This window comes from Opisthocomus hoazin, chromosome 5 (genome assembly GCF_030867145.1).
Source record: "Opisthocomus hoazin isolate bOpiHoa1 chromosome 5, bOpiHoa1.hap1, whole genome shotgun sequence".
In the NCBI taxonomy this organism is placed as follows: Eukaryota; Metazoa; Chordata; class Aves; order Opisthocomiformes; family Opisthocomidae; genus Opisthocomus; species Opisthocomus hoazin.
In genome coordinates this window covers 57,973,391-58,000,597 of record NC_134418.1, presented here as the reverse complement: position 1 = coordinate 58,000,597, position 27,207 = coordinate 57,973,391, and the positions used below count along the sequence as shown (strand labels likewise).

Sequence of the window (27,207 nt, the reverse complement as noted above, 5' to 3'; positions counted from 1 at the left end):
CAGCCATCCGGTGGTGGCCTCCACCATTGTGAGCACGTAGCACTTGCCTTGGCGGGTTTGTGGCAGTGTGATGTAGTCAGTCTGCCAAGCCTCCCCATATTTATATTTTAGCCATCGTCCTCCATACCGCTGAGGCTTTACCTGCTTGGCTTGCTTGATTGCAGCACATGTTTCACATTCATGGATAACCTGTGCGATGGTGTCCATGGTCAAGTCCACCCCTCGGTCACGAGCCCATCTGTTTGTCACATCTCTTCATTGGTGGCCTGAGGTGTCATGGGCCCACCAAGCTATGAATAGTTCCCCCTTATGTTGCCAGTCCAAATCCACCTGAGCCACTTCAATCTTGGCAGCCTGATCCACCTGGTGGTTGTTTCGATGTTCTTCTGTGGCCCGACTCTTAGGGACGTGGGCGTCCACGTGACGGACTTTTACAGCCAAGTGCTCCAGCCAGGCAGCAATATCTTGCCACAATGGGGCAGCCCAGATAGATTTGCCTCTGCGCTGCCAGTTGTTCTTCTTCCATTGCTGCAGCCACCCCCACAAGGCATTGGCCACCATCCAGGAGTCGGTGTAAAGATAGAGCACTGGCCACTTCTCTTGACTGGCAATGTCTAAAGCCAGCTGGATGGCTTTCACCTCTGCAAACTGGCTTGACTCACCTTCTCCCTCGGCAGTTGCCGCAACTTGTCGTGTAGGGCTCCATACAGCAGCCTTCCACCTCCGCTGCTTCCCCACAATGCGACAGGACCCATCTGTGAACAGGGCATACAGTTTCTTATCTTCTGGCAGCTGGTTATACAGTGGGGCCTCTTCAGCACGTGTCACCTCCTCCTCTGGCGATGCTCCAAAATCTTTGCCTTCTGGCCAGTCCATGATTACCTCCAGAATTCCTGGGCGACTGGGGTTTCCCATTCGGGCGCACTGGGTGATCAGCGCGACCCACTTACTCCACGTAGCATCGGTGGCATGATGCGTAGAGGGGACCCTCTCTTTGAACATCCAGCCCAGGACCGGCAATCATGGTGCTAGGAGGAGCTGTGTTTCAGTGCTGACCACTTCTGAAGCAGCTTGAACGCCTTCATATGCTGCCAGAATCTCTTTTTCAGTGGGAGTATAGCGGGCCTCGGATCCTTTGTATCCCCGGCTCCAAAATCCCAGGGGTCGACCTCGAGGCTCCGCTGGTGCTTTCTGCCAGAGACTCCAGGTTGGGCCATTCTCCCCGGCTGCGGTGTAGAGCACGTTTTTAACATCTTGCCCTGACCGGACTGGACCAAGGGCTACGGCATGAACTATCTCCCGTTTAATCTGTTCAAATGCCTGTCGTTGCTCAGGGCCCTGTTCAAAATCATTCTTCTTCCGGGTCACGTGGTGCAGAGGACTTACAATCTGGCTGTAATTTGGGATGTACATCCTCCAAAAACCCACAACACCCAGGAAGGTCTGTGCTTCCTTTTTGCTGATTGGTGGAGACATAGCTGCTATTTTGTTGATGACATCCATTGGGATTTGACGGCGCCCATCCTGCCATTTTATTCCCAAAAACTGGATGTCTTGCGCAGGTCCCTTGACTTGACTTTGCTTAATAGTGAAACTGGCTTTCAGAAGGATCTGAACTATTTTCTCCCCTTTCTCAAAAACTTCCTCCGCTGTGTCACCCCATACAATGATGTCGTCGATGTACTGCAGATGTTCTGGACCTTCACCCTTTTCCAGTGCAGTCTGGATTAGTCCATGGCAAATGGTGGGACTGTGTTTCCACCCCTGGGGCAGTCGATTCCAGGTGTACTGGATGCCCCTCCAGGTGAAAGCAAACTGTGGCCTGCACTCTGCTGCCAAAGGGATGGAGAAGAATGCATTAGCGATGTCAATTGTAGCATACCACTTGGCTGCCTTTGACTCCAGCTGATATTGAAGTTCTAACATGTGTGGCACGGCAGCACTCAGAGGTGGTGTGACTTCATTCAGGCCACGGTAGTCTTTTGTCAGTCTCCACTCTCCAGTAGATTTTCTCACTGGCCATATGGGACTATTAAAGGGTGAACGAGTTTTGCTGATCACTCCTTGACTCTCCAGCTGGCGGATCAGCTGATGAGTGGGGAGAAGGGAGTCTCGGTTGGTACGATACTGTCGCCGGTGCACTGTTGTGGTCGCGATTGGCACCTGTTGTTCTTCAACCCTCAGCAACCCCACAACGGAAGGATCCTCCGAGAGACCAGACAAAATGGACAGCTGTTTAATTTCTTCCATCTCCAAAGCAGCTATACCAAAAGCCCACCGATACCCCTTTGGGTCCTTGAAATACCCGCTCCTAAGATAGTCTATACGAAGGATGCACAGAGCCTCAGGGCCAGTTACAATGGGGTGCTTCTGCCACTCCTGCCCAGTGAGGCTCACTTCAGCCTCCAATACACTCAGCTCTTGGGACCCCGCTGTCACTCCCGAAATGCAAATGGACTCTGACCCTTTGAACTCTGATGGCATTAAAGTACACTGTGCACCAGTGTCCACTAGAGCTTTATACTCTTGTGGATCTGACATGCCAGACCACCGAATCCACACCGTCCAATAGACACGGTTGTCCCTTTCCTCCACCTGGCTGGAGGCAGGGCCCCTCTAATCCTGGTCAGAGAATTTGCTGCTCACCTGCTGTAAGAATGACGTGGAGGTCCCTTCCAGAGGATCGGAATCAAGATCAAACTGTCTACCTGGTCTGGAGAGCTGGCTGCTGGAAACTGGAGCAGCACTTTTCCTAACAGAATCCCCTTTGGTGATTGTTTTACCTCACAACTCACACACTCGTGCCTCTAGACTTGAGGTGTGTTTTCCATCCCACTTCCTCATGTCCTCTCCGTAGTCACGCAGGTAAAACCACAGGGTGCCCCGTGGTGTGTAGCCTCTGTATCCTCTCTCCTGAGCAGAGAAACGCTTGCCCCTAATAGCTGAGATGCTGGCCCGTACAGGTGGGGAGTAGGACCTATTCTCTTTGATTTGCCGGACCTCCCGGGCCGGTTTCTCCACAGCTGAGACAAGGGAGGAAGAGACACTTTCCTCATATTGCGGGAGTCTGACAGCCACCTCATCCACCGTTGATGCCTCCTTACCTTTCCAGTTTACTACTGCCAGTGAGTTGGCATATGAGGATGGTGCGCTCTGCACAAACTTCCTCCACATGTGTCATGTGCACTGGACTTCATCTGGGTCGGTGAGTAACTGCTCATCGTCTGTTTCATAGTAAACCAGCTTCCGCACAGCTAATTCCCTCAAGTGCTGAGTACCCCTTTCCATATTGGTCCACTTGCCAGGATAACATACAAAATCATCACTGAAGGGGTACCTTTCCCTCACGCCTGAGAGAAGTCTCCTCCAGAGGCTGAGGACTTGTTCCTTTTTCCCAATGGCCTTGTCAATGCCCCCTTCCCTGGCCAGGGATCCCAGCTGCTTGGCTTCCTTGCCCTCTAATTCCAAGCTGCTGGCCTCATTATCCCAGCACCACAGCAGCCAGGTGACAGTGTGCTCGCCTGGGTGGCGGCTGAAATCTTTCCGCATGTCTTGCAGCTTGCTCAGGGACAGGGACCGGGTGATGATCTCTGTCTCTATCTCCCGCGATGACCCTGGCTCATCGTCATCCCTCGCGGAGCGATCTGCTCTCTTTGCGTCTTTAGTTTTACAGGGGTGACTGCTACCAGCACAGGTTAGTTATCAGGCTCAGCCGCAATGCCTGCAGATGGAGCTGGGGCTGGAGTAGCTGCCATGCCTGCCGGGGCAACCGGGGCTGCCCCTGCGGCTGTGGCAGCAGCAGCGGTGGTGCCGGTCGGGGGGGCTGTGACTACCTGCTGGGCTGGGGGGGCAGCACCAGTCACAGTGCCTGCTACTTCGCTTCCCCCCTCTCCTCCTTTAGAGCACTGAATCAGGTTGAACAGGGCTCGGTAGGCGTGGGCCAGACCCCAGCACGTTGCTGTGATTTGTGTCTCTCTGGAGTTCCCAGGGTGGCAGCACACTTTTTGCAGGTATTTTACTAGATTGTCCGGATTCTGCATTTGTTCAGGGGTGAGTTTCAAAAACACCGGGGGTGCCCACTGCCCTAGACACCTGCCCATGCTGTCCCACACACCCAGCCACTCACAGCTATCCAGCCCTGGCGCAGGTCTCTGCACGATGTTGTTAACTACTTGCTTAACCCTAAACAAGACCCAAAACCCATTCAGGAGGCAGAACAAAAGGAGAGTGCTGCCCTGAGCATATCCCACGGGTACTCCAGATTCTCAAAAGCTGTTAGGACCAGCCTGAAGGAGAGAGAGGGGGGTCCAAAGAGTAGGGGAAGATATCCCCTCTGGTTTTCCCCACAGACTGGGTTCGATTATTAACAGATTCTAAGACATAGGATCTGAGGTATGGAAATGACCGCAGTGCCGCATGCAAATACAAACCTAATTTCACGCACAGTGATGTTATCATATCATAAGTCAATATCATACAGTAGAGCAAAATCATCATCCTGATCCTTTTCCCAGTGATGATCAACAGCATGGCAGTGAACACATACAGCAAATAAGGATTCAAATACCACAGCCATTTGATCAAAGTCAGAAACATTCTTACCGGCGACTGTTTAACTAACACAGTAAATGCGTATGATAAATTTTAACAAAATCTAAGAAAGCTGTTTTAACACACACGGCTCAGTCCTGCCATTATCCCCGCCCCACATTGGGTGCCAAATTGAATGTTATGGTTTGGCTGCGGCTGGCAACAAAAGGGCCACGCGGCTGCCCCTCCCCCACCGGGGTGCGGAGGAGAATGGAAAGAAACAGGCAGAAACTGGTCGGTCAGGATAAGGGCAGTTTAACAGAACAGCAAACAAAGGGAACAGGAACAACAACGATACAGATCATGAGAAAACACAACACAAACTGCACAACCCAGAGAGCCGCTCTCCCAGACCTGACCGCCGCTGTGCGCTCCCGAGCCGTGAGTGAGTTCCCGCCGCCCCGCTCTCCCCCACCGGAACCCAGCATGACGGCACATGGTATGGAGTACCCTGCTGTGTTTGGCCAGATTGGGTCAGCCCTCCCAGCTGTGTCCCTTCCTGGATTCTGGTGAAAATTAACCCTGTCCTGGCCGAACCCAGGACACTGGACATGGGACAATAAATCCTCTCGGGTGGCAGCCTCTGCATTCTTGCCTGTTGTCAAAGTCTCGTTGCAGATGTCTTTGCTCTCGCACTGATGCTCGCAGCCCCTCGGTCACTGAGCTGCTCCTTCCCCAGAGCTGGTGGCAGCCGGTCAGACTTGGCAGCACCGCCGGCTCTGGTGCTCCAGGTCGACCGCAGCACCCAGCCGCTCTGGTTACTCTGACATCTGCGTGTAGGAAATCTGTTACAGCGGTATCTCGGTAGCTCGAAGTTTAGCACGTTTTCTGTAAAGCTAACGTTTTTCTCGTTGTTTTGTAGGATGTTGTAAACCCAGATGCAGTTATTGTGCCCTTAGTACAGCGCCAGGATGGGGAATAAACTCTCCTCTAAGCTTTTTCTGCAGATCCTTCAGTGCTGTGTCTTGCAACATTTACACAAATCGCCACAGATCTGTGCTGGTTGGGGTGTTCACTCCTTTGTTTCACTCCACGAGTAGCACAACCGTCTGTCACATTTTACTGGAGCAGCTTCTTGGTGTGCAGCAGACAACTCAATGAGCCTGCATATGCCAGCCCAGGAAACAGCACTCCTTCATAACTATAAAGACAATAATCACAAGGATTGTTCCACAGCTGTTGTGCTTGTTTTTCCCAAAACACAGAGAAATATTGGACTGGCTGAACCTCGCCTTCTCCCCCGGGCACTGCCTGCTTCTGCTGGCTGGCGGGAGGGGGGGGCCGAGGGCAGATGTGCTGTGCGTGTTTCTGCTGGACAAGAGGTGTGTGTCTGTACAGCGTGCCTGTGTTTGACTCTGTGCCTATGTCCTGACTGCATTTTTCTGCATGTCACTTGCCTTTCTGAACTGCAGACTCTTCACTGTCAATCGGGGCTGTCTTCATTGCCGTGCATGGGCACTTGTGCACATTAATGCTTTGGTTGCGATGAGAGCATCTGGGGGTGTGCAGCAGAGACGGGGAAGGGCAGGGCCGTGGGGGGATGGTGGCCTTGCACAGGGGCTTTTAGCCTGGGGCACAGCCCCCGAGCCCTGCAGCGAGCAGGATGCCTGTGCTGCCGGGCGGGTGGGCTTCGCTCGCCTCCCGGATCCAGGCTTGCTGCTGGCCACACTTCACGGCGGTCTTGGGACTTTGAAATGTTGTTGAGCATTGTTCAGTCAGAACAATTCTAGCATATTTATAAATGAATAAAGCCTGGCCTTTTGCCTTTGCTGGTGTCGGTCAGCAGTAACGTCCTGGGCCCACGGAGCCTGTGCTGAAACTGCAGGTGGGGTGATCGGTGTAAAGCCGTGCCAGCCCAGCGCTGGCTGCGCATATCTGTTGCTGGAGGCTGCCTTTTGGCTCTGCCGCACCTCCGAGGGCTCCCCGAGACCCTGACAGGCCGCATGTCCAGGACTGTGTGCGTAGTGGCTGGCAGGTGTTGCTTGGTGGGCTGCAGGGTTTTGAGTGGATTGTTACTGTAAGTCACTTAAGATCAATACACATGGGATAGGAAATTTACATGTGATCGGGTAATCCATGTTTGTTCCCTCCTGTATAAAGGCAGTTGCATATGCATTTGTATTTTCAGTCTGGATACCAGGAAGTGCTTTGAAAGAGAAAAGTAGACAAAAGACACTAATAATAGTGGTACAGTCCTCAGCACTTTAAATGAAAGCATTGCATCAAGTGATCCTGAGTGGTGCAGTTGCAGTGTTTGTTCTGTGCAAGACGTACAGTGTTTGCTTGCAGCACACATGTTTGACTTTTGACCATTCAACAGTGGTCTTCTCCTCTTAACTAGGGAATGTCCGTAGAATTGGAAGCAGCTTATTCACTAGACCAAGACGTTTTCAGTGTTGTTCAATGTAAAAATGTGCAGTAAATAGATAATCAGTGTTTACATACTTTACAGCTGAATACATCTGGCATGTGGAGTGTTCAGAACTCAAATTCACACTAAGGACTTTCTCCAGGGGTTTGTTTTTTTCTGTATACGTATGCACACCTGCACATTTACTTGGGTCTATAAAAAAACCTGTACGTGTAGTTCCTTGAATTTTTGCAAATGATTTCATGGTAAGAATAATACTTGCCAATCAAGCAGTGCCTGATCTTCAGTATTTATCTCTGCTTTCTAACGGAATGACTGGTGTTGTGTTGAGTGTTTGTGCCACGAAAGCTGTGTCATGCAGATGCCCATGCAAAGCAAAGCCTGTGGCTTGTGAGCATGATGGTAGCAAGGCTGTTTACAGATGCATATTTTGGTACACACGGGCTGCAGTTCGAGTGTTTTAGGTGAACAGAGGCAGAGAGCAGTGCAGGGGTTTGCCTCAGCAGTGGTTCCCTGGAAGGGTCGGGATTAAAACTACTGCTGTACGGGGGCGGGTGGTGAAGCACACTGGCTTGTTCGATGTGTTGCTGCGTTACCGAGCGTGGGATGGAAATGCCAGAGGTAAGAGGTTTGGTTCATCTGTCGCAGGCGCGCACCGGAGTGGTCTGCACAGCATCTCAGGGTGCTCTTGTCTCATGCTCCTGCTCTGCAAATCAGGAGTGCCAGGAGCGGGTCCCTGCCCCAGTGCAGGCTCTGCGTTGTGTTGCGGGCGCTGCAGTGGCACAGGGTCCCAGGGAGAGGACCCCACGGGCACTGCTGTGTGAGGGCTGCTCGGATGCGGCGGGAGGGCATGTGGGGGGCTGCCCAGGGGCAGAGAGCCCGCAGGGGAGCAGGTTTGTCACCTTGGCGCAGCCGCTCGCCAGCCCCCACTGCCAGCACTGCAGCTGGGAGGAAGGGTTCTGGCCATGTGGGTAGAAGCCGCCTTGAAAGAGACCCGGCGTTCAGAGCGTGCTGGAGAGGGTGAAGTGGCAGAATGGGTTTGCATCAGCAGTGGACAGCTGAATTAGACCCACTTCAGCTTTTCAGAAGAGAAAGCAAGAGTTGGTAAGCTAGAGGTAGCTCAGCTCCCACGGCACTCCTGGGCTGCCTAAGACCTGGGGCATCAGGGGACTCCCAGATGAACAGTGTGGTACTGATTGTAAGGAACTGGAAAAATGACAATTCATTATTTAAAATACTTAAAATATTTATAAATGGCACTTGTGTGTATGATTTTATTAATTAGGGAAATGAATCCTTTGGTTAGGAACACGCTGACTCTACAAGTTCTTGCATTGCTCTAACAAAACCACTCTTTGGATACTCTGGTTTTATATACCAATAGAAAAAAATAAATTTCCCAGATTTCCCAAGAACACTCCATAATTTCTGACCTCACACCGTATTGATGAGATCATCTCGTTTCTCATTCTTCATTCTGACAGCTGTATTTGCAGGATAGGTAGAGGCGAGCTTTGGTCTCTGTGAGGAAGAGCCCTCACCCCAGCCTGCCAGCTCTCCCCGCGACGTGCCGGACGGTTTCCCCTGCTCATGTGCTCACCTTCTCCCTCACTTGTTTTGCCCGCTGGCAGGGCCACAGGCAGCTCGCTGGTACCACATGGCCATGGTGTGGCGTGAGCCGGATTTGTGCCTGGGACGTTGCACTACTCCTCACGTGTTGGGCTCCTTTAGCGGTCAGAGGACTTGAACCAGACAGGGGATTGAGTTGAGTGTGGCGACTCCAGCTTCAGAGAGCTGCTGTCCTGCTGTTGGCGTGGCTGTCAAAGACGTACCGTCTGTGTGATTCAAAAACATGGGGTGCCTGTCATCTGAGCAGGTGGGATTTTGGTAAGAAGCAAAACATCAGAATGAATAGTTTTATGGTTTTGGAAATGCTACCCATGGTAAGTTCTGCTCTCCTATCTGTTGCTAGTTAGTATCTACCTTCAAACTGAAAAAGGGTAGCTGGCACTTGGGGAAAAACAAGATGTGCACCAAAAGCAAAAAAAGGAGACTAATTATTAAACTGAACATATGTGAGAAAAGCAAACTATCTAACAGTGTTGCCACTGGCAAAACTCATTTTTGGCTCATCACAAAGGCCTTTTTTACCTCCCTGAACTGTCAGGTATTCTCAGTAGCTTGTCACTAGATGCTGGTGATTGCGCCTCAAATGTATCATTACTGGCTTATGCAGCTGAAATCGTACCTGGTGACATGACACCAGCTAAGCGGATGCATTTCACCAGCTGAAAAAAAAAATGCCAGCCTTGTACTATGGACACGGCAGGAGGCAGGATGTTGTTAGTCCAGCTGGTGGAACTGGGTGGCAAGCCTCTGGCACCGTCGGCAGGGATGTAGGATGGTGACCTTCAGGGCAGCGAGGAGGAAGGTGTGCGCAGGCAGCACCTCGCACGTGGTGCCTGCGCCTGCCTCGCGCCGACGCCGCAGGGTGGGCTCCTCCGCCTGGGGAATCTCCACAGCGTCTGGGAGGCTCGGCCATGCAAACGGGGTGCAACCGACCCCCCGCCCGCCGGCAGGGCTGTGCCCACTAAGGGTCCCGGGGCCCTGCTGTGCCCGGGGCTCACTGCAGCTGCCTGGGAAGGTGCCCAGGCCATGCTGCCAGGAAACGTAGCCAGCCTGCGGGCTGCCTGGGCCAGGTCCCACCGCCACAGCCTGCCGCTCGGCCGGGCAGCACAGCTTCTGCCACGGAGATGCCGGCCGTGCTCTGGGCTGCGGTGCAAGCGCGTGTTTGGTTGGACACCACTCTGTTTTAATCTTGATCGTCTATTACTGGTATGTTAAACAGTCTGAAATGTTGCCACAGATGCCAGGCACTGGCTGGTCTTAGAAGCAGGGTAGGAATCCGTGGAGTGTCTCATTCTTTGTAAATATTTCATTGTGCTGGGCTCCTTGGGCTTCTCTGGGAATGGCACAAACAGGTTTCATTCCCACAAACAACTGTAGAGCACATTCTATTCAGTAGCTTACAGTTTTCAGAGTTTTCATTTGTATTAATAACTGATCACTCCTATGAAACATGCTTTTCCCCTAAGCCTGATGATTTTTCTATAGGGACCAATTAACTAAGACAACGTTTTCTTCAAGGAGCCAGTAATTTTAATTACTAGTGAAAGTATTTGCAAGTGGTTAGCCTTGCAAAGAGCTTTCTAAACTATAGAAGTTTTGTCTTCAAAAGCTTTCTGATTTTTGTTGTTGTTGTTTCTGCGTGTCCACTGCTGACACTTTCCAAGGCAGTGCTCGGAGATCATGCCATGCAGCTCGGATATAAGGCAGTCCATAGAGGTGTTAATGCAAATGAAGTCTACTTTCCTTGCTCTGTTTTCTGTTCTCTAATCCAGTTTAGTTTCTGGCTTTCTGGTACAGCTGCTGTCCTAATGAAGAGTCATTGCGTGATTGTTTTAAGCAAGGGAAAAAGACGTAGTGTAGAGAGGTATTTGTAAGAAAAAATTCCCGTTGAAAAGGAAACTTCATGCTGGAACATCTCAGATAGGACAATTGATCCTTTCTGCCCTGTTGGTGTCTCATACACTGGCCAGTGCCGAAACCAAGGGATAAGATCTAGTCTCTGTCCACCGCTCCCTTCTTATCACAGCTTGCTCCCTACCTGCGCTTCGGCAGCTCTGCCATATGAATTGTCTGGTCAATCGGACAGCCAGGTAGGGAATTTCATCAGCATCCCAAATGCATTGTCTGCCATCTGCTCTGCATGTCTTCCCTCAAAGCATGCAAATTTCCGGTGTCGCTTTTACTTCTAGAAAGAATACGACATATTTCCTCCATTTGCAAGGAAATCTGGACATTGTTTTGTTGTGGTTTGCAATGCGGACATTGGATTGTTACAGTGGAGGGACAACAGAATGGCTGAGTTCAGTGTGTGTTGGACGTTGTGTTCGACCGGGAAGGTGTCAGCACCAAGGTCAGGACAGTTTGTTAGCAGTGAACTGGAATTTGCTCAGGGGACAGCTTCTTGCCCCCCCCGCGCTCCCCCCAGTGATTTATCTGAGTGGGGAGAATACTGATTTCAGTGTTTTTTACCCTCTTTCTGCTTTCAGGAAACAAAAAATGGGAACCGATCAGGCAGGATGTTTTTAACCTGAACAAAGTCTGCCTGTTTGCATTTTGTCATGCAGATATGCCTGCCCCTCAGCTCGGATGCCGCAGGGTTAATGGAGTCCTCGCGCAGAGGTATCTCCTGTCTCATTAGCTAATCCTGTTTCAAGCCATAAGCTTCACAAATTCTATAGCCATAATGGGAAATATTCCTGCCAGACAAGGCATTTTCAAAATAACAAAGCTAATAATTGGTTTGAAAAGTTACTATGATGATTGATGATCTCCTTTGACCCATGGGAAAGACTGAAGCTTCCTTTTGCTCGCTTTGATTATAGCTCTTAGTGGTGTAACATAGCATTGCCCATGCCGTGGCACTGACTTGTTGCTAAAACTTTGCAAAGATGGAGTGGAGAGTTCCCCATGGGTTTTTCCAGAGGCATGCTGAGAGCAAATGCTCATCTGCTCTGAAAGTCACGACAGTATCCAGGGGAGTACAACAGGCTGTCAGCAGCTCCCTTCCAGTGGTAAGTGGGTTTTAGTCCCCTGAAACACTGGTCTGCAGCCAGGATGCTGCACTGATGCTTTCTTTCTTTGCTGCATTGAATTCCTCAGCTTCACAGCCTTTAGGCATTAAACTGAGAGGGCTGTCTGGTCACAACCAACTGGCTCAGCTTCAGGGAGGCAGAGGCTGCCGCGATGTGTGTTGGTGGGACTCAGGTAATGACAGTATTTTGTTTATGGGAGTGCTGGAGCTTTCTGAGTTCTGCTGCAAGAAGGAAGAGGCAGGAGTCAGAGGGAAAGAGCTGAAAGCAAGAGCACTGCCATGCAAGGCCCTCTCACATTTTCTCAGCAGGGTGGAAGCGGCAGCTCTGCGTCGGCCCGCAGCAGGGCACTAAGGCTGGTACTGGTACCGGCAGCCGTCGGTCCCTCCCAGCCCAGTGCCCGGGCAGCCACTCCACGGTCTGCTGGGAGCCATGGGACGGGCAGCTCATCGCAAGCGGCGGTGGGGTGGTTTTCCTGGATGTGCTTCCTTGGGGTCGGGGTATTCATACGGGGTCCGACAGGTCCTCTAGCGAGCTGCATCCCAGACCCTCCTGTGTGTGTGTCCTGACACTGCCATTAGCCTGGCAGACTGTTGGTGCTGATGGGGCTGCAGCTGAGACATGGACCCAGCGGAGCAGAAGGTGACTGCTGGGTGGTACCAGGGGCTGACAGCACACCCGCAGTGCGTGGCGTACAGCTTGATTTCTCTTTCTCCCCCACTAAATTTTTCAGGAAGTGAGACAAAACAGATGAAAAATCACCTATAAACCTTGCCAGGCAAAATCTTCCCCATTTTTATTGCTTCGGGATTGTGAAATTGATGACATGCATGGGAGATGCCTTTATAGCTCATGTGTGTCGCACTGCACAGTGCTTCATCGCAGACCTTGGTTCAGGGATTGTATCCAATATCCTGAATAAGATCCGCAGAGCAGCACACAGCAATTCTGAACACCAATTTCTGCTCAGCCAGGGTAGTTGTGTCTTTGAACCGAGTTAAGGCATAGTGTTACAGCAGGATTGCTTGCAGCTAAATTTTTCTAATTTGAAAAATGATTAAGTCTGTAATTGCTTCTGGAAGAAGAGTTCAAAGTCTCCTGCCCTACCCCCCATTTGATGGTGGTTTTTTTTTTTCAAATTCCCGGTGGCCAGGGATGCTGTTGCACAGCCTGATCATGGCACTCATCGATCTCAACACGTGGTAGGTGGCATTCTGCTGCAGTTCTGCTTCCAGTCAAAAATGCAGCTTTGCACTGTGTTAAGATTATCGTATTTGTGACAGTTTTGCATTATCTTCCTTCTGGTTTAAAGTTTGTTTTGGAGTACCTGTGTTGCTTTTTGTGAGCAAACATCTGAATGAAAGCTTACACTCTTTGGGAGAAACAATCATTCAGACGAAAACAAGAAAGCGGGTAAGAAAACACCAGTGTCTGAAAGAGCACAATGAAGGTGGCCACCCAAATATCTCTTTATTCTCAGCCTGCAGGGAAGCATCCAAAGAGCAGGACTCTGAAGAGCTGCAGCCATGGGGCTGCTGTGCTGGGGACCTGCGTGAGCCCGTGGGGATAACAGTGAGACATGGGACGTGTCTGGGACTGCCGGAACTCAGAAAAGCAGCTAGCTCTGGTTCAGAAGCTGGGAGCAGGGACGACTTTGCCACAGTGGCGGCCTGGGTGGTGGTGGGGAGCAACAGGCTGCTTGCTCTTCTTGATGGGCACTGGGCTGTCAGGTCCTGGCATCTACTGGTCGGGGGGGGCTGATAGCCCCATGCCTTAGTGCACCCCGAACCAACAACAACTTGCCTCGCAGCTCTGAAACTGTAGCAGATACATTTTTACTTTCATCTCTTCAAATTATTAATGCTGAAGATGAAAGTGCAGCACTCCTGTGGACATTCACTTTGCTAAAGAATAGATAGATAAAGAAACCCCAGCCCTCAAGCAGGTCAGCAGAGAAAGGTGCCAGAGCAGAGCTTACGACAGGGACACTCGCCATCAACAAATAAGCTGTTCAGGTTAGGGATCTCTGGTGTAACGCACGATGCCTGGGAGTTAGGCTGGTACAGTGAGAACTGTTGCTGCCGGCGAGTCTCTGCAGGCAGGCAGTTTGTGCTGTCAGCTGCTTTCCTCAAAGCTGCCGCTGCTGCTACAGGAGTGAAACCTCATGGTACTCAAGGGATCCGACACGTAGCCTGCAAGACGCAGAGAGAAGTTCACGTGTGGCTCAGCACAGCAGCAGGACTCCCCCGCCCTCCCCTGCAGTGACAATATCAACAAAATAGTGTGCGTATCATTTGGAGATAAATAGGCACAGATCATGCTGATACCTGTTTGCCGTCTGCAAATCTCCATTCAATATCATCTGCTGAGGAAAAATTTAAATAAACAGACCCTGTCATTCATGCAATGAATTCACAATAATCAAGCACAAAGAATCTTTGGTGACTGACATAAATATATGAATCTCAATGTTTTACTAACACAGTGGAAGTTTGCTGTTAAAAAATATCTTCTGCCCTTTCACCTAGAGCTTTGGAAGGCTGAAAATAAGCATTCTGGTGTTTTTAGAATACTTTAATTCTTGGCACTATGAAACAGAAAGCAACTGCTCTTGCCAGCACTGTATTTCCAATGAGCTGCTCCAATAACGCCAAAGAAACCATTTCTCCCTTTACATGGTGTCACTGGCCAGCTGCTCCCATGCTTCTCATTCTGGTGTGGTAACGCTGACAGTCCAGTGGAGCCAGCTCCAACGTCTCGATGACCAGGCACTGCACAGAGACACGCAGATGCTCGGGAAACAGGAGGGCAGAGCAGCTAGAACACGAAACCTTTCTGGGCCACAGGGTGGGGTGGGAGAAGGGTTATAAAACATTGCTGGGCTCTTGCATGCCAAATTCTTAGTGCCAAACGTGAAAGACACACAGCTGCACAAAATTAAGGCTCTGGTAATTGCAACAGTGCTGACGACACTGGAATCCACAAGCAACCTTGGTTTATCTCCTAATCTTGGCACACCATGCTTTGAAAGCTGGCAGCAAAGCTTTTCCTTAAGGGAATCTCACTCATATCCGAAATATGCTGTCCTTAACGCCGCGCCTGTTCTCGCCACGCTGGACGTGTCCTGTGAGGGGAGGGCAGCCAGTGCCGTCGCTGAGGCCAAAGCCACGGTGCGTCACTGTGTACGTGAGGAGCGACGGTCTGCAAGAGCCACCAGCCGTGGTGGCAACACTCTGCCCCGTGCCGCAGTCCACGGATCGCGCTGGGAAGGACACTGCCCACTGCAGCACCAGCGCTTCCATTTGCCTTGCTGCTGCCACGCAGCGGGGAGCCGTCGCTTCTGTAAATGCTTTAAGGTTTCCAACCCCCTTGACCACATCCTATGTGTTTTTCTTTTCCTTGTAGTGCCTGTGACTTTCATACCAGCCAGGACCAAGACCACGAGGGTGCCTGGCGTGCCTCGGTCGCAGCGGTCCCGTGTTGCCTGGCAGTGCCATGTCTCCTCTCAGCTGGATGGTGCCCTTCGAAGAGCCCGGCGGGATGGTGCGGTGCCACGCCACAGCACGGCCTTGCATGGCTGCGCGACAGCTCGGTGAGTGCAGGCACTGCCGTGTGGTGCCGGGCTGCAAGCCTTCCCGGGCCGCCTTTGCAGATGGGAAACGGTGGTGGTTGTTGCAGCAGCACCATGAGCTTGTCTGCCAGTGTCTGAGAGCTGCAGGGAACACGGAGAACCCAAAGTCAAACCCCGGGTTTACACCTGTCTTAAATTTTATGGGATACACAGTTTTCTTTAGGCATTGTGCAGCTGTCTCGTGTGATTTCACTGCTTTCAAGGTACTGTTCAACAACTGCTGAAACTTCTCGTGAAGAGCAGGCCCTTTGCTTTCACTGAAGAAGTCAGGGCTGTGTTTATTTGTAGAATTTCTATTTTCAAACACATTCAGAGAAGAAAATTGTATGCCATCACAAAGGCTCTTGCAGGAATGGGAGCAGGGTGCTTTTGGGGCTTTTACTGAGAAAGGAAAACAGTGAATGTGTTCTTTATTGTTTACAGGCTGAAAGCGCAAATGAGGATAACGGAAAACATTAGGCAAAAGGCAAATAGAAAGAAAAAAGTTCAAAATGGACATGAATGGGGAGAGACAGCAGTGAAATTGGTTTATGTGGCACAAAAAAAGAGCGCAAATATTTGCAGTCATTAGACCAAGCACTCTAATAAAAAAGGGCTCGGGGCTTTCTGTCTTCTGGTGTGCCACTGTGCATGGCAATGGCTTGCTGAGCAGGGTCCCGCAGCCTGGGTGCAGTCAGAGCAAGGGGCGGCTGGGCGGCAGGGCGGCGCTGGGCCTCGGCAGCAGCTGGGCTTGGGGCTGGGCAGCGGGGACGGTGACGCTGCTGTTCCTCGAGACACACATCCCGGTGACACGGCAGGGCTCAGCCTGGGGCTGCGTAAGCCTGCTGAAATCAGGGATGTGGCAGGGAGTAGCTTTTCCAGTCCTGCTGTGTCTGGCAGCCTGGATCTTGGCCTCCCTCTGTCCCACCCTGGCTTCTTCCACTGTGACCCGAGGTAGCGCAAGGGTCAGCTTGGCCAGCTCTGGGCTGTGACCAAGCTGTGCTGCACCGCAGTCCTGGTATCCTGGCCAGCAGCGTGGGGGTCTGGCTGGGGCCACCTCCCTTCCCGCTCGCATGCTATTGTTCCCTTCTGTGGAAACTCTAATTCAAGGAACAGATATGTTTGGAAATAAATCTTGCGAGTGGAGTCTGAAATCACTCCTGAATTCCACAGCTTAAACGCAGCCATGGAGAGTCTCGTCTCCACCAGCCCTTCATTCCCTGTGTCCCTTTTTAATACAGACTTCAGAAACCATCTCCACTCTTGCCTGGATGGTCTTACTCTAGGACTTCACTAAACGTTCCTGTTTTGTTCATGTTTTCTTCCTCCTTGAATTTTCCGGTTTCCAGGTACCTGATGAAAGCTGTGCCCCAAGGAACTGCTCTCTGCAGCTGTGGAATCTGCATTATGACAAGTAGTCGCAAAGTTTTGTTCTTTGTTCAGTTTCAAAGGTCATTACCTCACTACTTGTTATGACATCAACACTGCTGTTAGCACTGTACCCAGTAAATATTTATATGACCAGGTTTTCTCTTTTTCTCACCCAATGTGCTCAGTTCAGAGGAGGGGAGGGAGTGTGAGAGTCATGCTGAGGCCAGTGAAAAACAGCAAAGATGAGTTGATGAGCTTCTGGCATGTGCTTCAGTCAGAACAAAACACTGAATTCTCCTGGAGACAAAACAGTTTGGAAAGCAGCAGAAAAGTGGGAGCAGATGCCAGGACAGGACTGAGAAAGCCCCAGGGCAGGGGACAGCAGCAAACTCTGGAGGACGGCAACCCTGTAAAGTCAACGGATCCACTCAACGCAGATGCCGTTTGAACACACAGAACAAAGTATGTAAGTACAGAGCGTACAGAAAACTTGATGTTTTCCTTGTATGTACTCGGCAGGTGTGCCGTGGAGAAACGACGCTGCGCAGAACACCTCTGCTCACAGCACACACAGAGACCTTCCTGCTGGGCATGCCAGGATGGCAGCGGCTGTGCTGCATGTCTCGGCTTGGAAATCCGCGTTCTCCGTCTCACAGCCCAGCCCCGCTCCCTGGTGCTGACCGTGTCGCTGTCGTTCTCCGCCATGTCAGCCCCGTGGCTCCTGCCGTTTTTGTTTGCCTCCTTTGTCCATCGCATGCTGAAGTCTGACACGAGTGTTGATGAAAAAGCACTCTACCCTGCTTTCAGAATGGAAGTGGCTGGCACAGGCAATGCCAAAGCTTCTTTTTCTGCCGGCTCCAGGGCACTTTTCTAAGAGGGCACTGGAGTCTGGTTCTGCACCTGGTGTCGTCAGCAGCACCGCACTGCTCTGCTGTCTGATCTCTCTGGCAATGGTTGCAGAAAATACCTTCTCACAGTGCTCCATCTCCAGGTGCTCCCTGGGCATCCACGCTTGTCCTGAGGGTGATGAGATCCAGAATGCCTGCGTGGCTCCGGGCAGACGGTGGAAGCATGGTCTGCGGTGCCGTCCTCAGGAAAAGGTAACTGCGGGTGCTGTGCTCAGGTTTGCTCGGCAAACACCGCAGCCACCGCGGATAGGCCCTGAGCATGCGTCCGCGCTGAAACGGGGCAGCGATGTCCTGCTGACATGGCCCTGGAGCAGCTTGGGACGTTCAGGACAACAGAGCCACTGGTGCTGTGGAAGGAGCAGCATGGTGGGATGGCGGCTGGAGGCTTTCCGAAACCGCGCGCTCAGCAGGTGTGGTCCCACCTCGGTATTGCTGCGCAGAAAGGTACTGAGCTGGGATGTACTGTTGTTCTACACCTGAGCATAAAACATGGACTACCCCGACAGCATGTACTGAAAGCGGCTTCACAGCAGTGGCAGGTCTTCCTAGTGCGAATGAAGATCGGCGCAAAGGTGAGATGAAGAGTCTGACTTTCAGATCCGCACCACGGAAGGAAGGTTTACCCAAGATGTCTGAATCCAGTCTGCTTGATACCACCCTAATGCCAACTACATTTTCATATGCTTTTTATTTTAAGGTTTTATTTATATATTATGCTGCTGGGCTAAAAACTGGTCTAAGATGATAACCATTCTATGCTTGGGAAACCGTAAAGAACCAGGCAGTGAGTTCGTGAGCTGTTTAGAAAGGGTGGGCAAGAAACAGACTGCCAAAGAGCTGCCTGCAAGACAAGACCCAGGCAAAGGCTGTTTAGCAGAAGAGGTTTACTGGAATGATGCAAACGCAGGGGCTAGGAAATGCTGGAAGGCTGTTTCTGTGGCAATGCACGAACACCCACTCAAATCTGGTAGGACAGAAAGCCAGGAAGGCAGGAGGAAGAAGCAGTCAGGGCATCTCTGTTCTGGGGGGGGGAGCGGAACGATGGGATGCCCTCTGAGTGAGGACTGCGAATGGTGAAAAGGATGTGTTGTGTCATTTTGTGCTCCTGTGGTACTCCAGAAATAGGACTGTCTTGCCCACTTTGTGCAGAAGCAGCCCTGAGGATACAATGCCACATCTTCTCCTGATTCACAGATCCATGCACGTAGACAGGAAGGACCATCCCAGTTCCGAAGTGCTTGGGGCACATGCACAGGGACAGCAGCCACGAGTCGCGGGGAGTGCAAGGTGAGACCTCGCCAGCTCTGGCTGACCATAACAGGCAGCCTCCACTCTACAGCATTTTTCTCATGAGACCTTTTGGTACCTCAGGAGACTAGCTCTGCCCTGGTTAACCACACCAAGATGCTCAGAGGTGTATTCTGCCTTAACTCACCGTTTTTGTCGATTGGTGGGTACTGGAAGTTTCTTCTCATATCGTCTAAAGACAGACCTTGTGAAGGGTGTTGCCCAGTGCTGCAAATTAGATAGGAGGTTTCAGTTTTGATAAGACAGATAAAGTCACATCTCCAGACCATGAGAACTTTTTCTACAGAGTTGGAAGGAAAAGAGAGTAACATGAAATGCATCAGCTTGATGCCCAGCCATTGGCATTTGCAGTAAACAAAAAAGCAAGAAAAAGTTACGAAGGGTGAGTCACATGGATGCTCACATTTCATCCATTCTCAAAGGAACTTCCCTCAAATATACTGTTTGGGGCTTCACAATTATTTGTACTTTGCTATTTTAAAAGCAATTTAGCTCCACTTTCATTAATTTCCAAGGATTTGCCAAAGACTAAAGGAAGAGATAATGGTTACAGCGACACAGCCAATGGCACAGGGAAGCAAAGTAATGCACGGATGTGCACTTTGCTATTTTAAAAGCAATTTAGCTCCACTTTCATTAATTTCCAAGGATTTGCCAAAGACTAAAGGAAGAGATAATGGTTACAGCGACACAGCCAATGGCACAGGGAAGCAAAGTAATGCACGGATGTGCTTCAGAACACTTTGGAGATGATGGAGAGCCCACATCTCTCTGACTGTATCTGGTACTTGACTGGGAGGCTAGAGAAGACCTACTGGATTTAAGCGCTCCATGAAAATAACATCTGAGTTAGAGAGAGAAAGAGGCTCTTTCATTTGGCCTGCCTTCACTGAGTATGCTTACCTTAAACTTGAGAAGCCTTTTAATTGAAAACACCATCAGCCATGGTTCTTGGACTTTGACACTTTTCAGGTACAGTACTAAACAGAACTTTCTGTCAACTTAATTAGACACTGTGATTATTATTTATCTCACAATGTGTAAAAAAACAAATGTCTGTCAGTCACCACTAGACTATCTAAACTTAACAGTGTATCCATGGCTTCTGGCTTCTGTTGAGTAGTGACTAAGATATTCTTTCTGGTGATCTCTTTGTGCAGTTTTGACAGGATAATGGGATTAGGTTTGCTGAATTCCACTAATTGCAAAGTAAAGTGACATCAGCTCCACTTACTCTTCGAATATTTTCACCGGTAAAACTGATCATTCTAGCTTTTCAGTCTCTAAAACGTGAAGCCATGGAATGAAAAGGGCGACGCAGGGAGCCGTCCAGGAGGCAGAACGTGGACGGTTGACACCAGCTGGCAAGGGCAGGACACAGCCTGGTTGTTTCAGGTTTCCTTAGGGCTTGCCTGCTCTTCTGCCCTGAACACAGCACTGCCGCTGATGCAAGTGCTGGGGGGGCTTGGGACAGGTCCTGCGGCTCTGGCTTTCCCAGCTTTAAGTAGGACAGACAGACGGATGGATGGAGGGACGTGGGTTCCCCATAGTGACGCCACTGTCGATGCCTGGAGCGGCACCGTGCCCCGTGGGAAGAGGCCGGGCAGCAGCCTGGCAGCTGGAGCAGAGTTTAGTGAGGGTTGGGCGCACCATGAAGGAGCGGGGAAAGCTCAACCCAGCTCAGCTGGTACCTCAGGAATATTGCTTCTACCCACCCTTTCACCATTCCGTCCTTCTCCATGCTGCTTCTGACTTCCTTCGTGCTGGATCATTCTCCCCTCTCTGCTCCCTCCCACCCCGAAGTGCCATCCCCGCTCTGCGCCGCACAGCTCCTCCACCATCTGCTTGCCCTGCCGCCCACCCAGCCGCTCGCCCTGCCGCTGGCACAGCGGCCCTCGCCCAACCCCTTGCCCGCCTGCCTGGCAATGGAAAGTCCTCTGAGGGCCGACCCCCAACGGTATGCAACGCGTATACATTTACTGCATCACTTGCATTATTGAAGCTCATTCATAATTCAGGACCAGAAGCCCTTCTTCGGGCAGAGGAAAACAATAGGGAGGTCTGTTTTGGGAAAACACAGTCCAGTCAGAGGCTGAAGCAGAAAGCCAGCGAGCGACTGGCTGGCAAACCTGCATCTGAGAGGACTGCGGAAAGCGATCGCAGCATCCGCCAGCTGGGGGAAGAGCCAGGAGGTCCCCAGGGGAAGAAACAAAGCATACATTTTGCTTGAACTCTTAGCGCAGCGTTCATGGAGTAATTCCTGATGTGGTAGCCGAGAGAGACGGGGCTGAGGCCAGCCACGCTGCCGAGCAGGAGTCTGGCAGCACCGGCTGTGCCAGGGAGCCGCAGCCTGGGCTACCCGGCGCGAGGGTGTCCACGGGACGGAGAAACTCTTAAGCAAGTTGTTTGGCCTCTTTGCCTTTGGTGCAGCTCAGAGCAAAAACAGCAAGCAGGAATCCTCTGGTTTTGTAAAAACAAAAAGAAAAACAAGATGGAGATAATTGCTGCTAATGAACAGCTGTTGGGAGAACTGTAATGCAAATCTGTGAAAAATAACACACCCCACCCTGCCATTACCCTGACTTTAGGAGAAGGCAGAAAATCTTGAAGTCTGATTATTCTCAAAACAGCTAACTGAACCCCATTCACTCAGTCACCTTGCTATACATTTTTTTTCTTTAACTTTCCTGTAGTTGAGTAAGGGTTTATGTTAACTAACTGAAAGAGCTGAAATCATCTTTGGTAAGTTGTCTAGCAGCCCCTCTAGGCATGAAGTCTGGAAGGGGAAGAAATAGCTGCTTGGAGAGAACCTGGAAAAAGCTTGGAAAGAGGGAACTTGCCCTTGACAACAAATTTAAAAGTTTCATCTAAGGGATAACTTAGCTTTTCTCTTCTTGTCCTCTGTTCTGTGAGAAAAAGGGGTATGTAAGGGACCGTGCATCTGTCATCGATCCGAGAGGACAGCTGCCTGGCAGAAACTACACTGGCATGAAAGGTGGAGAGAACCCACACCGGTGATAGGGTCTGCTGCGAGCGTCTGTGGGGCTGTCTGTTTAGCCTGGAGAGCTGTTAGCAGGGGAGAAGAAAAGGTCTTTCAGCTAGGGGAAATAAGCCCACCGAAAGGCCTTGACTTTCGGCAGCTGCTGCCTGAACAGACGGAGTGTCCCCCACAAATCTGCACTACGGCATTAAAGGCAGGATGCTGCATCCCGTGATCCTACCTCCTTGCTCCTCCGCCACTCGCCCCGGGCAGGAGGTGGTGTGTGCTGGAGGACGGGGAGCCGAGCTGCCGGCCTGACGAGCTCTGAGCAGCGCAGCCAGGCCACGGTGCACACGCAAGCACTGCTGGGCACATGGCGGCTGCGCCCACGGCAGGTGTGCATGGGGTGGCCAGTGGCGCGGCACGCTGGGGCACGGCACGCTGGGGCACGGCACACCAGGGCACGTCGCGCCGGGACATGGCACTCTGGGGCACGGCATGCTGCAGAGCCGGGCTCTGCCTGCATGCACCCAGCAGCTGTTTCACAGCACAGAGAGCAACGCGTTTGATGCACGGTGCCTCTTGTTCTGCACAGACGGGGCATTCTGTCAGACTATCACGACGTACCGTGCCATGCAGACACGTATTTGCTCTCTGAGGCAGCCCGTAGTATAGGCTAAAGAGCAGCCCCTGCCAAGCCCGTCAGACACGTTAGTATCACTGTGCAAAGACACACAGGGAAGACAACCCACGTGTTTCTGACTTAGGTTAATAGAGAGCTACTTAAACAAGAAAACACTATTCTTTTGCAGATGTCATCCTTGGACTCTGTGGGAAATGCTAAAGGTGTAAAGAAGTAGAAAATCAACAGTTAAAACTTCTGTACAGTGATGAGCTGACATGGTAAGCTGTCCTGTCAGACAGACAAATGCACTGTTACTTCATCAGACTCATTACGAGACTTCTGCATCCCGCCACGCCGCAGAGAGATTCGCTACACAGATGCTAAAGTTACAGCGTAAGAACAAGTAACTTTGGTGCCACGGCTGTTTGAGACCGTGCACGGTACACAGAGATCTCATCCAATGGATGGTTCCTGCCATGGTGCGGAGCTGCACGCTGCCGTGCTTCGCAGGACGTGAGCTCGTTGGAGCGTATGGTGACCAGAGGCAGCCCGGTAAATACAGTCCAGCTGGGGAAAAACCAGCATGACCCCTTCCCTCTGCAAATGCCTATGCTTACGAAAATGAAACCCTAAGAAACAATTGTCATTAGGAAGTGAAGTCATTAATCATCTCAGTGTGTATAACTGAAAAACTACTGAAACTGGGGAAAGCGTTTTGCTGAGTGTTGTGCCTCTGGGTGAATCTTTCTGGGTGCTATTTATAGATTTGAATAGTATTAGTTTGTATGGCAGAGCATTTGATAAAAGAATCCACCTTTAAATGACAGCTGGATTTACAGAGGAGCCCATATCTGTGGGCTAACGAGCTGCAGTGCTGCACTGGGAGCACTGAATTAAAGGACAAGAAGGCCAGCTCTGAGTGCCCCCTCTCTCTCTCTTTTGTGTCTGCACTAACCTAGATATGCCACTTTCTTATTCCTTTCATGCAAATTATTACTTTCAACAGCAAAATCTGGCCCTGTACAGAAAATAAAAGTCTAGCTCACGTTACCTTCATCCCGACCTCAGTGCCCACCTCCGTGTCCTGCTCCAGCAGCGCGTGACAAAAGCAAAGCAATTTATAGGATACCGCGTTTTGCCAGATGAATGCTTCGGGTCTGATCTATATTTTCATGTGAAAGATTTCAGTGTCTGTCTGCAGAAGTTTGCCTTCTGCCTCTCCACACGAGCCCCCGAGCAGGCAAAGGGCTGATTAATTTTGCTCCTCGATTCCAGCTGCCCATTTTAGCTGACTGCATTTCTGACTGCACGACCCGGTTACCAGGAGTGTTCCACGCGGGCAGCACTTGCTCTGCTGTTACTGGTTCTGACTGCTAAACAGTGCTACAGGGTAAAGCTCAGACCCAGCGTACCGCTCTGATGCAGAGATCAAGAGCACCATTTAATTTTCACAGTGCCCTCACTCCCCATGGGACAGAGATGGGAGATTGCTAAATATGCCCTCAAAATCAGGTCTCGCAAGTGGTCAGGTAGACTGCCTCAGATAGAAACTTAATGGTACCATAACACAGAGAACCCACATGTGACTTTGCCTTAAAAAATACAGGGAGTTCTTCTTGTCCTTTTATGGTCATAAATTGAACGATATGCAGTTTTTAGGATGTGCTTTGGTAGGAACAGCCCCAGCAGTGCTGACTCCCACAAGTCTCTGCGAGGCTGAGCTCTTTTCCTTAAGGAAAACGGCCTTGGCATTTGCACCTCCGGCCTAGGTACCCACTGGGACAGCCTGGTGTCCGTCTGTCTGTCCCTGCCCTCCTCGACTCCATGCAGCTCTTCGGGTTGCGCGGCAGCTAGCTGTGGAGGGCAGCTGAGGGGCTGAGGCCTTTCTGCAAATATTTGGTTGAATATCACAGGTCATATTGTCAAAGCAGTTCAGAGTCTTCTGAAATGCGTCCCTGGGTTTATGTGTAAATCAGTGCAAATAAATGGATGAGCTCGTGCTGTCAGGAGCAATCACAGGAGGGCAAGTTTGTTTACAAGGGGATGCAGCATGTTGAAGTTTTTATGTATGTGTATTATATTTACATATCTTCTTGCCTGTAATTCTTAACTGAGAAAACTAAGCACATGTACATAGAACAGCTGCCAAGGTCAATCCATACACTATAAATATACAAATACATATATAAATATATATATAATGTATAAATTTATATAAATATATATAAAAATATACAAGTATATGTGTATCAAATAAACAAATTAAAAAAAAAAAAAAAAAAAAAACAATAAAAAGAGGAAAAGAGATGAGTACAGAAACCAGCATGAATCCCATAACTGGCTGGCAAAATATGTGCAAAGTAGTTCGATTTGATAGAAAACACAGGGAAATGGATCTGAAAGGGGCAGGCAATAGACGAGCAGATCTGTGCTGACCGATTACTGAGGAGATTCAGGCTGTGAGAATGACAAGCAGTGTTATTTTGCTATTAACCAATCTTTCACAGTTCTTAAGCTCAGACTCTTACAGGAATGCATCTGTACACACAGTTTAGATTATTTTTGTCGTGATGTGTTTGCGTGTATGTGTACCCACACAGTGCCGGTTTGCTCAGCTCACGCTTCCAGCTAGCCAGATCATGGGGGTTTGACTACACTACTGCGGCACTGGGTCCAAGATAAAATACTGGCAAACAGGACAAATTAGATTGAGCACAGCTTTTAGTTACATATCTATACAGATCCTGGTCCTCAGCTGTCTTGCGCATGGTCTGCTTGGAATATGAGCAGAGCAGCTTGACCGTGTTCTCGTTCACTTCTGGAGCAATCCTGCCCGAAGCAGGAGCAGAGCAGCCTCAAGCCTTCCCCCTCTCCTCTGCAGGTGTGCAAGCGGTGTCGGCCCAGCTTCTCCCGGGCCGTGCCCGTCACTGGCATCCTGCTCGCGGGCTCAGCCGCCCCGCCGCTGCTGCCCGTTGGCGTGGGGAGGGTGAATCTCGGGGGTGATTCTGGAGGGGCCCGCAGAAGATTGCAGAGTAAACGTACTGAACTCCGGACAGGCAGCTCATTTCCTACCCTAAGGCAGTGGGGCTTCCTTAGCATGCCAACATGTACAAACATGGCCAAACTGCACCAAGCCAGTACTCCGATACAACACGGTCTGCGCTTCGGAACGAAAATACCCAGATGCTCCCAAGCCATCCGCTATCTTAGGACACCTTTTAATGTTTGAGATGAGATCATCTCTGGCCTCTCCAGACTGGGGACCCCCAGCACTCTCTGGGGATACTCAAGGTATGCTTGGGATTCAGCTTCTTAAATTCCTTTTTCTCTACAAAATTCGTAGCAAGCTGCCAAATTACTTGCTTCCCACCAGTTTTTGGTATTCAACAGACGAAAGCAAATGTTTCTACTGAAACAGGCAGTAGATTTTTACGCAAGCTGATTAGGTACCTTTATTATTTTTTTACGGTTGACAGCACAGACTGTTTTGCTCCGTGTCATTGTTGCATGACATTCCATTTGGCACAGGGTTTATTTTTAGCTGGAGGCTATCAAAAGTATTTTTCAGTAGGACTGTCACTGCTCTTGAACAAGGAATCATATTACGGCAAGAACTTTGCTGAAACAAAGAAGATACATTGGACAAATGGGAAATTATAAATCCAGACCAACCCAAACTTGCACTGGTAATTAATATTGCCTTTTTAAATGCAGTATACCATACATCCATCTACAAGAAGCAAATGATCTTTCAGGAAATAACTCATTGCTAGTTTACTCTTAAGTTCAAGGATAAGGTATTGTATTGCTCTTGGTTTACAAGCAGAATGGCTTAACCCAAATGGCATATACAATCCGTAAAAGAGGGCAAAAGCTAGTAAACTGAATTGCTTTGTGCAATTGTTTAAGATCGTTTTAACTTAGATTATTATGTTGATTTTACTTGTACTTCATTAGAAAAACCTTTAAATTTCCAACCTTTTTATGCTGTGTGTCTATGCTAAGATGTAGGAAATAAGAACTAACCAATGCAACCTAAGGTTTAAGCTTTCTCTTGTTCAAGTTAAAAATATTTCTGATGAGGATTCATGTGTATTAGTTATCTATGAAATCACTATATATATGTGTCTGTATTGGTTGCAGCAAGAACAGTTTAATAGCTGTAATATTTTAAAATTTCATACTTTAATAGAAAAATATATGAAATGGTACAATTAGATGTTTGAAAATCAAGTGCTTTGGTTTCTGGGACATTATGATTTGAGTTCCTGTTTTTTACATGTTTTGAAGTGTTTTATGAATCAGGGTCTTTTTGTTGTTAGATGAATGGAAGAAGAAAGTTAGTGAATCATACGCTATAATCATAGAACGATTAGAAGATGACCTGCAAATCAAAGAAAAGGAGCTGGAGGAACTGAAGCATGTTTTTAGGTAAAATATACTGGAAACCTATTTATGAATGTCTTTCAAACGGGTACTTGCTGTTAAACAGCATTCTCAGTTTCAGGTGTTTTCTTTTGGAAGGAGTTTCTCACCTACGGAATGTGTGTTCTTTAATGTCTATTTCGGGGAATATGGCATTACAGTTCTGGGCCAGAGTCCCACAGTACCAGAATTAATAGCTGTTAATTACTAATGCCAGTATTTTATAACAAACATCTATATAATTTTGTAAATTAATTAGCTTTAATGGGATGTCTAATTCGGTTTTGTACTTTTCAGTTTTGCTAATGTGTTGCTTCAGGCAGGAATACTGCTGAAGTAACAAATTTTAAACACAAAAGCA

The 27,207-nt window shown here is 49.8% G+C and overlaps 2 protein-coding genes across 9 annotated transcripts in view; both read left to right on the top strand.

Moving 5' to 3' along the window:
• The window catches only part of LOC142361431 (uncharacterized), a 98,548-nt gene extending 75,958 nt beyond the window's left edge, over positions 1 to 22,590 (top strand). Inside the window, exons 30-32 of one of the 8 annotated variants that reach the window (XR_012764043.1) lie at positions 15,025 to 15,211; positions 17,120 to 18,080; positions 18,703 to 18,789. Coding sequence is in view for 5 of the 8 variants with exons in the window: in XM_075421410.1 (XP_075277525.1) it covers positions 15,025 to 15,211; positions 17,120 to 17,474 (542 nt within the window). In the remaining 3 variants the exon portion in view is untranslated. Of the gene's footprint in view, positions 1 to 15,024; positions 15,212 to 15,673; positions 15,973 to 16,578; positions 16,847 to 17,119 lie in introns of those variants that run through there. The other 7 variants (XR_012764045.1, XR_012764044.1, XM_075421413.1 and 4 more) reach the window with 7 other exon arrangements.
• LOC142361432 (serine/threonine-protein kinase TNNI3K-like) overlaps positions 16,975 to 27,207 on the top strand; it is an 89,555-nt gene continuing 79,322 nt past the window's right edge. Inside the window, 3 exon segments of the mRNA XM_075421416.1 lie at positions 16,975 to 17,062; positions 22,609 to 22,973; positions 26,744 to 26,852. Of these exon segments, the coding sequence (XP_075277531.1) occupies positions 22,886 to 22,973; positions 26,744 to 26,852 (197 nt within the window). The 5' untranslated portion in view covers positions 16,975 to 17,062; positions 22,609 to 22,885.